This window comes from Phyllostomus discolor, chromosome 15 (assembly GCF_004126475.2).
Source record: "Phyllostomus discolor isolate MPI-MPIP mPhyDis1 chromosome 15, mPhyDis1.pri.v3, whole genome shotgun sequence".
Taxonomy (NCBI): domain Eukaryota; kingdom Metazoa; phylum Chordata; class Mammalia; order Chiroptera; family Phyllostomidae; genus Phyllostomus; species Phyllostomus discolor.
Window position 1 is genome coordinate 12,999,672 of NC_040917.2, and position 15,716 is coordinate 13,015,387.

The following is a 15,716-nucleotide window of genomic DNA, read 5'->3' on the forward strand; positions in this document are numbered from 1 at the left end:
AATGCTATTAATTCCTAAAATCTAAAATCTTAAACTGTGAGAGGGTAGCAGTTACTTCGGCATGAACAGCAAGAGCAAATCACTGTAGGAGAGTTTCACACCCGCAATCATTCAGTAAAAGGCTTCGTCCTTGTATACTTTTTTTGTTTTGTTTTGTTTACAGGTATCTCATTAAATCCCTGCTTAAAATAAGCATCATCCATATTGCCTGCATAGCCTTGGCAGGACTTGGAGGCAGAAGGACTGGATAAGGCACGCTGACCTTGAATTAAACGCCTGTCTTCTGCAGGCAGCCTGCCCAGTTTTTAAAGATTGAGCTTCCAGGCGTGTTCGCTAATTATAGATCGAGGAAGCCCTAACAGAGGCAGAAACGCTGGGAGGGCATCTCTGACCAGCTCTCCGTGGAAGGCATTCATTCATGGAGGAGAAAAAAATCACATTAAACATCTACTTCACTTTATAATGTAAATTCTAAAAATTTCATCAGTGACGTGCTGCTGTTCTCATGTGTAAGAGGTGGCTAACCAGAACACATATATTAAGAGCTGTGGTTTGAGTTTTTTCTGTTCTTGACGTGTCATTTTTAGCCTGTTCTCTACATGGTTTTGAAAGCAGCTGTCTGGAATTAAGAATGTAGTCTGTAATTTGAGAGGTAACCTATTTAAAGATTTTTAATTTGGGAATTAGAGTTCAAGAACTAATTGGACCATCTTTTTCTTCTATATTATTAGGAAAGGACACTTTCTTTATGATGTCCTGTGAAGCACAGAATGTTTTATTTTTTAACTTTTTCCTTTGTCCCTTGTGCTTTTGCCATCACATCTAAGAAGCCATTGCCTAATATAAGATCATGAAGATACCCTATTGTTTTCTTCAAAGAGCTTTATAGTTTTAGATCGTACATGTAGGCTTTGACCTATTTCAAGTTAGTTTTTATATGTGGTGTGAAGTAGGAGTCCCACTTCATTCATTTGCAAGGACGTCCAGCTGTCCCAGATCTGTTTCTTAAAAACATTTCTGTCTTCCACTGAACTGTGTTGGCGCCCTTGTCTAAGAGCAATTGGCCGATTGGCCGTACTTGTATAAGGGTTTGTTTCTGAAGTGAGTCCTGTCCTGTTCATCTGTGTGTCTGTGTGCCGGTTGCACTGTCTTGATTCCCGTAGCTCTGTACTAAGTTTTGAAATCAGGAAATGTGACTCTTCCAGTTTTTTTCAAGATTGTTTGGCAGTTACAGGTCTTTGGAATTTCTAGCATTGACCTGTCAATTTCTGCAAAGAGGGCAGCTGGGACTTGGACAAAGATCGCGGTGACTCTGCAGGCCGCTCTGAGGAGTATTGTCATCCTAACAACATTAAGTATTCTGATCTGTGAGCAGGAATGGTGTTTCCTTTCATTTAGGTCTTTGATTTATTTCAATAATGTTTTATAGTTAAACAGTATTCAGATACAAAGTTATGTAGTTGTGTTAAATTTATTCCCTAAATATTTTTTGATGAAACTGTAAATTGAATTGTTTTCTTAATTTCATTTTATGTTGTTTGTTGCTAGTATATAGAAATACATGCTCTGGCTGGTGTGGCTCAGTGGATTGAGTGCCAGCCTGAGAACCGAAGGGTCGCCAGTTCAATTCCTGGTCAGGGCACATGCCTGGGTTGCCGGCCAGGTCCCCAGTAGGGGGGCACTCAAGAGGCAACCACACATTGATGTTTCCTTCTTCCTCCCTCCCTTCCTTTCTCTAAAAAATAATAATAATATAGTTGATGTTTGTATATTAATCCTGTACCCTGTAACCTGGCTGAATTTGTTTACTAGTTTTAATAGTTTTTTTAGTGAATTCCTTATGAGTTTCTATATACAAGATCGTGTCATCTGCAAATAGAGATAATTTTACTTCTTTTCCAGTCTAGGTGCCCTTTATTTTATTTATTGATTTTTTCCCTCTAATTGCACTGGCTAGAACCCCCAGTACAGTGTTTCGTAGAAGTGGCAAGAGTAGACATCCTTGCTTTTTTCCTGATCTTAAAGCAAAAGCATTAACTCTTTCACCATTAATATGCTATTAGCTGTTTTTCATAGATGCCCTTCACCAGGTTGGCAAGTTTCCGTATATTCCTAGATGGCCGAGTGCTCTTACCATGAAAGAGTGCTGGATTTCAAGTTAATTCCGGCCTCAGAATAAGTTAGGAAGTGTTCCCTTTTCTTCTATCTTCTGGAACAGTTTGTGAAGAATTGTTACTGATTCTTGTTTAAATATTTGGTAGAATTCACCCAGATCATCTGATCATAGGCTTTTTTCTGTGTGGGTGGTTTTTAAATTACTAATTCATTTTCTCTTCTCTCATTCTCATTCATTATAAATCTGTTCAGATTTTAAAATTTCTTCTTGAGTCAGTTTTGGTAGTTTGTGTCCTTGGATGATTTGTCCATTTCATCTCAGTTGTCTGATTTGTTGGTGTACAGTTGATCACAGGGTTACTTACAATTCTTTTTATTTCTGTAAGATAAGTAGAGATACTTATTCATAGATTTCTAACTAGTAAGTTACTTTAATCTCTCAAAGAAATGAATCCTTAAATTTGGCAGCCTTTTTAAGGATAAGAATACAAAGAAACAGAAAAGCAAAAAATTATTGAGTCCCTTATTGTTACTGCTAACAGTGAGTAAGCCACATCAACATTAATTAATGTTGAGACAGAGCCTTGGGAGAAAAATGATGTTAGGAGTGAATAGCCTTCTGCTATTCAGCACTGTCCAGAGAAATCTCTCTGGGTTAAGAAATCCTTTTCCTCTCAACTCGTGGGCTTCCTATGACCTTGAGCAGAAACACCTGACCTAATTGTCCAACTTTCCGTCTGAGAGTGGGGCCACCACCACCACTTGCAAAGCACCAGGTACTCATTTTTCGTTGCTGTGTCTCAGCAGTTCTTCAGAAACCTTATGTAGGTCAGATCCCATTGTTCTGAACTCCAAAGGGCTGGCCAAATTTGGGGTGGTGCACTTTTCCCTTGTTTTTAAGTTTCTCTCCTTTTACAGACTTCCCAATTTATAAAATGGGTCAAAACACACCCTTTTATTTTTTAGAATGTAAAGTCCTGACTGCAGGGGAATTTCAAACTAAAATAGTGTGGTTCGCACCCAGGCGACATGCAGCGTTCTGAGCATGAAATGCCTGAGCATGGAAGAGACGGTTTTCCTTTGTGAAGGTGTAGGGAACGAAAGATGGCCACGTTGAGGATCCCCACTCTGGCCAGGTGCATTCCCATCCTAACCCTCTCTTTACCCTTTGGCCAAAGACACTGCTCATGTATAATTTTTCTTTTTCATGAAAACCTCTCTGTCTCTTAATAAAACATTTAGGTTCCCATTATAGATATTTATTATAACAGCACTTAGGGGAGGCTACTTACTGCTCAACTAAAAGAGAAATTGTTAGAATTAAGTGATGTGAGACATTAAATAGAAATAAATGTGCAATCTACTAAGTTTAAAATGTTGTAGCCAGTGTTTTATTGTAGATGTTGTAGACAAATTATATATATATATATCTTTTTAGACGATATTCTGTATTTTGAAAGAGAAGTTCGCATGTAAAAAGAGAAAGGTCACTGAAACAGCTGTCAGCATCCAGAACAAAAAAAAATTGTAAAGCCTGACGAGCTATCGTCAAGGAAATCAGCAGTGCGCAGCCCAAATTACTGGTTGCGAGCGCTGTAAACAATGGGATTTCTCACATGGAAAAGGCAGTTGAAGGCCTAGGAGGTGGCTGCCAGGAACACCGCTGCCTGGAAGAAGACCGGCAGAGTGTCTGCAGACCAGCAGGGTCACCTTGTACTTCCTCCCCTCTGAACACGGGGAGATGGTGGCGGGAGAGCAAGAAACCAGGAGCCACGTCTCCTCAGTCAGAAAGAGGCAGGGGCTAGATCGTTCTCTTCGGTCCTCCTTTTTATTTTAAAAATGTTCAGACCTGCAAGAAGAAGCTGTAGAAGAGTACAGCCTGTATACTTCCCCCCGGGTTCACCAGTAGAAACCATACTTGCTTTCTTTCGCCCGCTCCTGCGCCAAGTTCAGGCTGTCGAAATGCGGGGACCAAACAGAATGAGATGGAGGGGGAGACCTGGATTCTTGTACTAACCTTTGTACTGCGTGTTACAAGCTTTGTCTCCGTGTTTATATTTTTATCTTGTTTATGTGGTTTTACACAGGAGCAAGTTGGAAATGTTTATGTTGAGTATCTGTTGTTTTCATCTAAAATTCTAGGTTTTACTTCACTTTTAAGATTGGCTTTTCCCACATCTTAAGCATTTTTTAATCTATTTTATTTCTTCTTTGTGATTATATTTAGACACACTAGAATTTTTAGATACATGTATTTTTATGCATAATCAATTTTATCAATTTTGTCAACACATTTTCAATAATTTACCCCTTATCATTAGTTTTAAACCCCATCTTTTTCGTATACCAGATTGCACACAAGGGTTTGTTTCTGTAATGGTACCGTGCACTCAGGTGTTGGGTGAAGTTTTTAAGTCACTAACAGAACTTTTGTATCTACTTCCTTCCAACCTGGCCAGTTTAGCTGTGGGGATTCGTGCTCTAAGTCTGAGATAGCGTGCTTGTGCGCACAGGGAGACCTCTGTTTTGACTGGGAGGAACCCCGCTTGGGGCGGGGCGCATGCAGAGGCACAGAGACGGGGCAGAGTGGGTCCCTGTCGTGGAGCGTCGGGGGTGTGAGGGAAATGCCAAGAAATGGGCTCGGCGCGGGGAGCAGCAGCTTCTGGTCCTGTGGAGTGGAGCCGCAAACGAACAGATGCTCTGAACCTTTCCTTTTCTCCTTAGTACTGGATGAACGAGTACACCTCGCCCATTGGAATTGGAGTTTTTCATTCAGGAATTGAAGTGTATGGCAGAGGTACGTGCACACACACTCTAAGTCCACTCTCCGAGGGGGTTTGCCTTTAAGGGGCTGCAGAGTCCTTGCTGTTGCTCTTCCTTTTTGTTTCTTAGCTGCTTCCATAACCTACTGCAGAGAAGCACATCATCATTTTTCCATATTTATTTATACCATATTTTGGAAAAATGCCTAAAGTTGAATGTATATGGGCAGAAAGTACCAAAGTATATGGGTGTATGTTTACCTAGTTATCTTTTATTCTAATACTGTATCTTTAAAAAAAGCGTTTTGCTCTAATATGGAGTTCCTAAGAAACCTTGCACTTTGAAAAATAATATGACTAAAAATGATAATTTTGGTTGGAGAAGGGTTGGTTCTAGAGAGTGTCAAACTTGAAATACCAATTTCCTGAGGGAATTTCAGCCACTTGTTTCTGTAGACCTGGAAGTATACAGTTCAAACGTTTAAAAAGATCACCAAGCCAGTCCTGCCCTTGATCACACCTAGCCTTTTGCTGGAGGATGAGGGCCTTTGTCATTCATTAACTCAGCTCTTCTTACTCCCTGCTGCCCTTCGTCACAATGAACGAAGCCACTCACACCCAGCACCCTGCTAGGCGCTCTGTTCTCCTTCCTGCTCTTGGTGAAGATGATTCACTCCTGATGGAGCTGTAAGCAGGAATGGTGCGTGTCCAACAGATCGCATTGCCAATTTCATCAGGGTTATAAACACATTATTTTGAATCATAAACTCACCCTGTAGCAGAAGTGGATGCCTTTAATTGCCTCGTGTAGGCAGGATTTGTGACCTCGTGGAATATGTGACTGCCATTCACTCAGTTACCCTGAAGGCTGCACAGCAGCTTTAGCAATGACAAAGAAAAGGCTCATTTACGTAAATGTATCAGTGTGGTGTTTTTCATGCCCCCTTTTTGTACTGCACATTTTTGGGTGCTTCTAGGTGTGGTGCTGTTGCGTGTAACGTGGGCTCTGAAGACCTGCTGTTCAGGTTCCGTTTTACTGGAAAGGCTGCATCTACCAAATATTTCCAACAAAGCAGTGGGGCTTCTGCTGAAAGTTTCAGTAGTTGGAGTGTTGCTGCCAGTGGGGTTCCAGGATGGGGTTTGCTCCCTTGTTTGACTCGGCCTCTGCCGAGTTGTGTGCATTTCCTTTTCATCCAAATGTGTGCGGTGTGTTGCCGCTTTAATGTGCCATGGGGTTTTGAGCCACGTGACCATGCTCCTTGGAGGCAGGTAAGAGCATGTGGCATTTCTCCACTCCCCTGTTGGAGAAGCCAAAGCTCAAACCTGCCCACAGTCACCCTGCTAGTAATTAATGGAACTAGGAGTTGAGCCCAGGTGTTCCTACATGCTAGTCCCTTGCTCTTTTATCTGCCTGATCGTTGTTGCCTTTCATAAAATGATTTAGGAATAATTAGAAGCATGGTACAAAATGTGTCCGTATCAGCTTGGCAAAGCTAGGGCAAAACACAGGGTGGGGCAGAAGTAGGTTTACGGTTGTTCCTGTGGAAAATAACACGAGAATGAATAAATAACACCAGAATACACTCCATGTTTCATGTACTCACCACTGTAAACCCTCGTTTGTCCCACCCTGGACGTGTCTGAAAGGGAATGATGCTTCTTGAATGGAAGAATAAACAGCTTTATGACTTTCCTTACTGTACTTGACAGAGTTAAAAATCCAAATACAGCCTTTCCATGGCCAACCTGATCGTCTACAGTGTTTTATAAGATTCTGTCATTAAAAAATGTTTTAATGCATATTTCAAAGTCAGATGTTAAACACCTTTTTGTCACCTACATCATTACTTTTTTCTGAAAGGTGTGAATTAAAAGTAAACTTAGTATATATCGGTTCTTTCCCATGCTTTGTCCTAAGACCTTTTAATATTTAATAAATTTTAAGTGATGAGATTAATTTAAACATTTGTTTGGAATTACTTAAATAAGCCCACTAAGACTTGCCACTGGAATACCCGAACACCCACATCAGAACCGTGGACGGAAGTCTTCGTCCCGACCTGCTGAGCCCGAGCGGACATCCCTGTAGTGCAGGGGTTCCCTCCCAGCTGGAGGTTCGTGCAAGAGCACGTGTGGGAGCAAGTGTGCATATTAAATTGGCAGTTTTTCTTTTTAATTTTTGTTTATTGAACTTAGAGGTGGGGAGAGAGACAGAGACATTGATTTGTTGTTCCACTTACACATTCATTGGTTGATTCTTATACATTCCCTGCTGGGGGATCGAACCCTCAACCTTGGAGTATCAGGACAACGCTCCAACCACCTCACTACCTGGCCAGGGCAGTTTATTTTTTCTTGAATGGGGGAATGGAATTCAGTTTTTCAGGTTTGCTAACGTTTCAAAGAAAAACCAGGCGTTCAGCCCAGGAACTATGAAAATTCATTGTTATTAGACATATTTTCCAGTAAAGTACAAGTGTGAAATTTGATCACTGGAATTTAGAAAGTGGCCAAGTGCTGAACTGACCACCTGCTTAGTTTGGCAGGGTAGGTAGGCAGAGAGACCGTATGTACAACTGAGTGTTAGTCACTCTCCTGTCGCCAGCAAAAACCAAGTCAGCATTACCGCCGAGTGTCTCCCCTTGTTAGAGGTTCCAGGCCCGCGGCATCACCTCTTCTGTACGAGTAGTGGCTAAATGAGATGTTTGTGAAAACATGAATGAACGGAAAAATATTTAGATGGTATCATTATTATCCTTATCATTTATTAAAGCTAATTCAGCATTCTGGTTAAATTTTGTGTAATACTAAAAATCATGAGTTTTCTCTTTTCAGAATTTGCTTATGGTGGCCATCCTTACCCCTTTTCTGGAATATTTGAAATTTCCCCAGGAAATGCTTCTGAACTAGGAGAAACATTTAAATTTAAGTAAGTAGGGAGGATAATTTTTATTACACTGTTTTAGGTGCCACAGCTTGTTTTCAGACATAGAGATTGCATCCTGCAAGTTACAATCTAGGGAGTCAAACTGTCTCTTTAATGTTGCTTTAGTTGCCGACATTCTATTTTACAATCACATCTGTCTCAGCTGTTGTGTGAAGACGGGACTTGGCCACATAGAGTGCCTGAAATAACTGAGTCTCTTGCTTTCATTCGAGACCCATGTAAGGTGTTCGGTGTACTTTAACAATGTTTTTACCTCAGTATAACTCAGGCTCTGCTTTAGAAAACACTCCTATCTCTGATTGTTGCTACTCCTCAACCTCCTGTTTGGGGGAGGTGGAGGCAAGTTTTATTGCAACGTACCTAACAGCATTATTAAAAATCTCATCATTTTCCCAATGAAAGGGACACTTGATAAATTTCAGTTAATTAAGCAGTTGATTAGCCGAGAATCTGTTGTAAGGGCACCTGTATTACATGTATTGATAAACCTGAAATGTGTGGATATGAGTGTACTCTGGAGCCTTATGGGTAGTAAATAGCACTGAAAATCTGAATGCAAATAAACAAATTTCCATTCCTTAATTAAGGTTTATATATAAAGTAATGTTTAGAACCTTAGTTTCAAGGAGCTTCAAAGAAACTTCTGGGCTTATAATAGTTAACTTGCCAAAAAGTAGTGAAAAGTAGTGAAAGGAGGTTATAGCATCAAAATTCAGTGTAAGACCACACACATTTATCGCTAGTGTGTCTGTGGTTCCCTTAGCCCAGCGATTTTTGCTGCCACTTTTTAACACGTGCTCGACTATTGAGTCAGGGGCACTGACCTCTTGCCCTTAGATTGTCAGAGGGACAAATGACAGCAACCAACCCCACAATAGCTGTCAGATCTGCAAAAGTACATTTTTGGTGTGCCGCAGAGTTTTACCGATCAGTGTCTGTGTGCCGTGCAGTGAGCGAGGTTGGAGGGGCTGCCTCGGCCTGTCAGTGATTTGGCACATTTACCTGCAGGAGCGCTGCACAAGGCAGCCCTGAGTCCACCCCTCAGGTCTCCCTGTAGTCACAATGGTGAGACAGAAGAGTTTTCTGAGGATTTTCAGCTTTCTTGGCTGCCTTACTGGATCTGACTAAAATTCTACATGCTTCTGAATAATGTCTGTTATTACATTTCCAGGGTAGTAGTTGGGTGAGGGAGCTGCTTTGGGGGTGGTTTTTATTTATTCCCCCCAAGAGAATTTGGCCAGCCACTGATGGCAAGTGTAATTAAACAGGAATATTGGCACCATGGAGCTGGTTTTCTAGTAGTGTAGCTGCTTACACAGTAGTTGTAAAAACAACTGTGATGTTGCATTTTTAATGTAAGAACATACTGTTTTATAAAGAAAATGACTTCTGCATTTGAATTATTGAGAAGTGGTGTGTTTAAAAGTTTATTGCAGAAAAACAGAAACTAAAATAACTAGCATTTTTAAAGTGTCTCATTTCCCTTTAGTTCCGTTACAGTAACCCTGCTTTGTTACATCTTGAGTCATGACATCCCTGGAAATAAGTGAAGCTTAAACTCGCATTTTACAAATATCTAAACCTCACACGGCTATGTTTTCTTCTTTCTTTTCTTTAAGAGAAGCTGTTGTTTTAGGGAGCACCGACTTCCTAGAAGATGATATAGAAAAGATTGTAGAAGAACTGGGAAAAGAATACAAAGGCAATGCCTATCATTTAATGCACAAAAACTGCAATCATTTTTCTTCAGCTTTATCAGAGGTAAATTAAATTTTATCCTAAAAGTTCATCAAGTAAATAATATTTACTGGTATACTCACTATCGTACTGCATTTAGTTGATTCCTTTTTTCCTGGGTCTTCGTGTTCAAAATACGGTGTTATATTTCTTTCCCTTGCATGAATGACTTTTCTGAAATTGGTGGCATTAGAGTCGGCACAGCTTTAAACTGGGATGATACCCATGCCTCTGCTGTGGGTACAGAGTGAATACAAATGCCTGTCTCTTCTTATTCTCATTCATTTTATTACAACCTGAAATGCTCACTTGAAAGAAGCTAGTGCCTGAGAGACTTCTGCTTTCTAGCCAGTCATATTTCTGTACCCCAAATTTTAGTTGCCAACTTGAAATTTTTTCCACGCTCTTGCTCATGAATAAGTAATTCATTTCTCCTGTCTTGAAATTCAATTCTGCCGGCTTATCGCACAGGCACTTACTTGCCTCCCCAATTCTTGAGTCCTAAGCAGAAGACCAAAAAGTAGATCAGAATTACAGGACCTTGAAAAGGAAAATGGAAGGAAGAAAGCAGAAGATGATCAAATAAGGTCTAGAGAAGTAAATGGCGTTGGAACAGCTTCCCGGCTTCCTGAGTCTGAGCAGCTGGGGTGGCGGCAGGAACTGGGGGCTGCTGCCTCGGTGACCTGCCCGCAGGGAGGCTGGGCCCCTGGCCCTTTGCACCTGCCCCAGCACAGCTCTCAAACAGTTCTGGGGCAGACCTGCGTGGTGCTTCTCCAAGTATGTTTTGAGAACCACCGGCACCACGTAGGACTCGGTGAGATGTCGCCTGTGCCCCACTGCAGGCGCACTGAGTCGGGTACTCAGTGCCCCACGGTCCCCGGGTGCCTCCCCTGAACGGGAGAGGTGGAGAAGCACCACCATCTGACGGTGCGCTGAACCCGGGGAGGTGGCCTGGGCGACCTTCAGAGGAGAAGGAAGGTGGGTCAGAGCTTACATCGATAAGGAGTGCAAAAACTGGTGGCTCCTGGTTCACGGGACTCCGCTGTAGGCTGATCAAGTGACTGCCCCGGGGCTGAGATGAAGGCCGCCTCCCGGGAAGCACAGGGATGTGTGGAGGAAGGCAGACTGCTAATCAGACCAGGACTTGGGAAGTAGGGGGGGGAGTGCCTGCTCAGTGGTCCGCAGTGTCACGTAAACCTGACGTTCCTGGTCACGCTTCTGTGGTTTGCCTTCTTCCGGGCACATGTCCCTTGACGTGTCTTGGGTGTAAAGTGTAATGTAGTGCTTGTCTGTCGGGGTGTTTGGTGAGTAGACTGATGGGAATGGTATCACATAAGATCAGTAACCATTGGGGCATAAGGCTAAACCTTTTGGGAGAAAAGTTAACATTGCTTCATTACAGGTGTCAGCGTATTTACATATTAGCTACTTTGGGGACATAAGACACTTTGAAACCTCTTTCCTAAGTCATCGGCGAAGAAGGGAGATGGTGCCTCTCCATCCCATGGTCATAATCTTTGACAGGTCGGAGGCACAGATGCCACAGGGACAGTGGAACACGGGCTCAGTTGAGCCCAGAGTGGCCTGCAGAAGGAAAGAGGGTAACAAGGGTGGAATGAGTCTTGTAAAGGGCCCAGTTCTTACTGTCCGAAGTAGGAAAGGGGTCCCATGGGGGGTCCCTCTTGACCCTCATTTCTGTGTCTGTTGTCCCTAATAGAGGCTTCACCAGGGTCCCAGGGCCAGCCAGCTCTCATCTGGGCAGATGCTTCTCTCCAGACCAGTGTGAGCTGCTCTTTGAGAGACCTGGGCCAAGGACAGGTGCAACGGGGTAGGATGAGCACCAGGGCAGACAGGGCGATGGAGACCGGAGGGAGGTGGAGAGAGCCTGTGCAAAAGGAGAACTCACAGGCAGGAAAGCACCCAGACCGACTGCTCCAGCCGCCTGGAGCTCCTGTTGCTCCACCACCACCTGTATTTCCAAGAGTCTTTCCTGCTCTGGTGTTCAGAGTACTTCCGCTCCTGTCTCACAGCAGTTGCAAGGATCAAAGAAAGGAAGGATCCAAGTGGAATTAGCTCAGTTTTGTAGACGTGAAAAGTAAGCGACCTGACGAGGTTCTTCAGAAAGGAAGGGATGGAGCTGATGGTAGGGACCCCAGGCTACCAAGTTAGGGAGCTGCTCATTAGCAGAGGCCTGAAGTCATCCCAGAGGCTAGTGTGCCTGGCTTTTCTGAACATGCGCCTCACTCCCCTCCTCTCCACTCCCCTCCCCAACCCACCCTCCGCGGCAGTGGGCTGATCACCTTAACCTCTTCCCTAACCGAGCACTTCTCCTCCTGCAGATTCTCTGTGGGAAAGAGATTCCTCGCTGGATCAATCGGCTTGCCTACTTCAGCTCCTGTATCCCCTTCCTGCAGAGCTGCCTCCCGAAGGAGTGGCTCACGCCCGCGGCGCTGCAGTCCAGCGTGAGCCAGGAGCTCCAGGAGGAGCTGGAGGAGGCGGAGGACGCCGTGGCCTCGGCTGCTGTGGCCAGCGCAGCCGCAGGCCCCAGGCCCGGGCGCCACACCAAACTCTAACGGTCTCCAAAGCCGCATATTCAGAACTGTTTCTGGCAGTTGAATATCACCAGCGGAAAGGAAAAGAGGAAGCGTCCTTTGGATGTTTTGTACTCGGAAGATGGCTCTCCCCCCAAATCCCAGTTTTTCAGCTCAGGATTATATTTGTAATCAGACCACTCGGCGCAGGAGGGGGAACTTTGTATGAAGCTGCCCTCTGGTTTTTTAAACCCACTTGTACATTTGGATTTCCTTCTTCCGTTTTATACAAGCTCTGCTAAGTTACGTTTACAGTATTTTGTATCGCTGTTTACAAATCTCGCATGGACCCCTGCCGCCATGAACGAAGAGAAACTTCATGTCTTCGGACGTCAGGCAGGTAATCTTTGTACACTTCTGACAGTTGCCAGAGTGATGGCATAAATAATAGGCACACAAAAAGTACTTAGGTGGTTGTCGTCATCCTCACCTGCTTGACAGTTGTCCTTTAGTTTGTGTTTGTTTTTGTTACGGTTTTGGTACCCGGATGCAGCCAGGCGAAGGAGCACACTCCCAGCCGGTGGGCCCGGGACCTCGTCTGCTGCGCGGTGGCCGCACTCGGGGCAGTTCCCGTTAGCACCCCACTCCCTCCCGCTCCGCGCGGATCAGCACGTCCGTGGTCCCCGCCCGGCGGCTGCTGTCACTCCCAACACCCGTCCACCTAGGCAGGGGGCGTGTGCGTTCTCGTGTCCCTCTGGCTGGGATGCCTCTGACTCTGTGACGAAGATGTTTTTCGTTGAAGATACTCTTGCTAGTAACTGACAGGTGGTTTCACACATGTGTTGGGGGGGCTGCGGTTTTGGTTGAATACATGTCGATACGCTCCCCGCACAGGATTTGGTTGATGGGTAGGAACATCCTCAGTGGTAGCCTTCTGAGTAGCGGGATGAGTTGACACTCAACTGCTTCGAACTATTCAGGCTGCCTCTTATACTAGACCTTGAAAACTAGTCGAAAGTGACACACTCCAAGAAGGTAATGGTTTGATATTTTACGCATTTTACGTACCACATCAGAAATAGCATGTGGAGTTTGTCAGTCTGTTATGGGAGTGGTTTCACCTCATGATAGATAGGCTAGTCTCATTGACCTCTTGTGTAAAAGTCACGTTTTTCTATCCTAAAATTCATCTTTTTCTGTTCTCTCAAACGTGTGTCTCTTACATGACATAACTCTAAGAACGGGATTGTCACCACAGATGAGTCCTCGCCAGCGAGGAGCTTGTCTGCCGGAGCCTGTTCCCAGTGTGACCGTTGGGTGTAAGAGTCAAGTCGTCACATGTCCGACTCAGTTCTTCTGCCTTAAGAATGAATGTCCTACGTAAAATATTGGATGCAGTGTATAAATTGTCCAAGGCAGTGACTTCAGCTTTTATATATATTGTTAGTTTTAAATCATCTTTTATTTAAACTTCTAGGTTGGATTGTTAGTGCTATTTCTCTTTGTAAAGATACATAACTTTTAGTAAACTACATTTTTAACTTTTTCATAAACTGATTTTTGATTCATTTTATCAACTTAAGCACACCTTGTTCATCAGGAAAATAAACCTTGAGTTGTAAGTGTTGACCTGAGGAAAATGAAGCCACTTAACCTACTTGTGCGTTGACTGTTCTGGAGAGGAAAGCCTTCACACGTTATCCTCAGCCCTCTGGGGGCGGCGCGCTGGTTTCGAGAGATGTGAGAGGAAGGAGAAGAATGTATGGCTTTTATGGAAAGTTGACTTGGTTCAGGTCTAACGTGAGATTAGAATAAAACACAAAGAGTCTAGCAGTTGATCTGTTCACTCAAAGAAGAGTCCTGTCGCCAGAACCCAGGTTAGTGAAAAGTATCTGATGCAGTTTGCTTAGGATTTTTTAAAAATAATGTGGTAGATTACAGTTTTCTCTAATTCACTCACCTATCCGATGGCTCGCATCCAGGCTGCTGCCCGTGGGGGAGCGGCACGCATCGGACCCTCGTTGCGGAGAAGCCACGACACCCCGACTGTGTGTGTTCGGAACCCAGCACCGTGGCACACAGGGCCCTCTGGGGTTTTGTTGGGTTTGCTGTAACCTGCCCCACCTGGAGTTTACACCTAGTGCAAGGGGTCCTTGTAGAAATCAGTTGTGGCTCAAGGCCAGTTACCATAGTAACAATCAGCAGATAAAATCCTGGACTTGAGATTGATTACAACTAATTGTACTCAAGGTTGAGAAATAAACATCTTTATGTGAAGTAATCTTACTTATCTTATGTAAATCAGTTCCTCCTCCACAGTTCAAAACTGAGGATGGGTTTCATTCACTAGCATTTAGCCAGCTTTCCCTTGCCCTCGGAGGAGGAGAACCCCGCTCTCAGCCTGGTCTCTGTTGAGGAAAATCTGGTCCTTGAGCTACATCTGATGCAATGGAGTCAGACGCTGTCTTTGTAGTGACCAGGTGAAGCACGTTTCTGGTGGCGGGTTGGACAGCGATGCAGTGTTAGAGGGCTAGATGCTGCTGGTTTCTGCTGTTTCAGGTGCTCTTGGGTTTGTTTTCTCCAAAACCAAGAAGGGGGCGTGGGCTCCGGGCCGTGTGGCCTGTGGGTTCAGGCAGGCGGTGACACTCTGACCCCCGGCAGCAGGCACGGCGCTGTCACCAGCACTTGCACAGAGCAGGCAGTACAGGTTCGGCCAACGACGGCATCATGTGCCTGCAGCGCATCCGCCCTGCAGCGGCTGCGGGACTCTGCCCACGGCTTCTCCCCGCCCCCAGACGGGCAGAAACACACTTGCTGCCCCAGGGTTCGTATCTCCGTGTCCTCCCGTGGCTCTGTGTCTGTCGGGCACGCTGCGGTTCTGATGTGTGCCCCGTTTTCTTCACTGATTACGTTTAAGAGACTTGGGTTTTGTCGGCAAGCTGGCCACACTGCCGTTGTGCCCGCTCCTGCGGTGTGGCCTTAGAGTGCGGCTCCGCTGCTAGACCGGACTCGTCTGCTCTGCCGACGCGCACGCGCCTTCGCTGTTGGAACGGCGTCACAGCTGTTGACCGTGAACCTTCGGGCGATTCCTTGTGAAGCCGAGTGTGGATGTGCTGTCATTCATAGTGTTTCTATAAAAAGTACCAGGAATCTTCCCTTTTGCTACCTTGGTATAGCATCAGGCTATCATGTTGACAACATTGAAATACATCAATTTATTAAAAATACTTTTGTAACAAAAGTTTTCAGAGTGCTTTCTGACCTCCGGGAAATGGCCGCTGTCATGTTACTTGTGTCGGGGGTGGGAGGTGTTTCAAACTCAACACGCCCGTCTGCCCTGCAGCGATGCAGAGACATGCCCAGTCTCTGCACCACTCCCTCACGAGTTTGTTTCTCTTGTAGTCACGTGGGCAGCATCTCACGGGCGCTCCTCCCAAGCTCAAGTCCACGGGCCGACTCCTCAGCTGCCTAGGAGAGCATGCCCACACCCCCTCAGAGGTGGAGGTAGGGCTGGGGAAGGGAGGAAATGCCTTCTCCCCACCAGCAGTGTGAGGGACACCTGCAGAGGAATAGCCCCCCACTGTGCGCCCCCACCGTCCCCCACCCTGAAGCAACAGTCTCCAG

General features: G+C 44.9%; 1 protein-coding gene across 2 annotated transcripts in view; it reads left to right on the top strand.

The window, feature by feature from the left end:
• The window catches only part of DESI2 (desumoylating isopeptidase 2), a 31,964-nt gene extending 16,635 nt beyond the window's left edge, over nucleotides 1-15,329 (top strand). The window contains exons 2-5 of one of the 2 annotated variants that reach the window (XM_028531192.2): nucleotides 4,840-4,912; nucleotides 7,713-7,806; nucleotides 9,444-9,585; nucleotides 11,901-15,329. In XM_028531192.2, coding sequence (XP_028386993.1) covers nucleotides 4,840-4,912; nucleotides 7,713-7,806; nucleotides 9,444-9,585; nucleotides 11,901-12,134 — 543 coding nt within the window. In that variant the 3' untranslated portion in view covers nucleotides 12,135-15,329. The remainder of the gene's footprint in view (nucleotides 1-4,839; nucleotides 4,913-7,712; nucleotides 7,807-9,443; nucleotides 9,586-11,900) is intronic. The other variant, XM_028531193.2, reaches the window with a different exon arrangement.
• The last annotated feature ends 387 nt before the right edge of the window (nucleotides 15,330-15,716 follow it).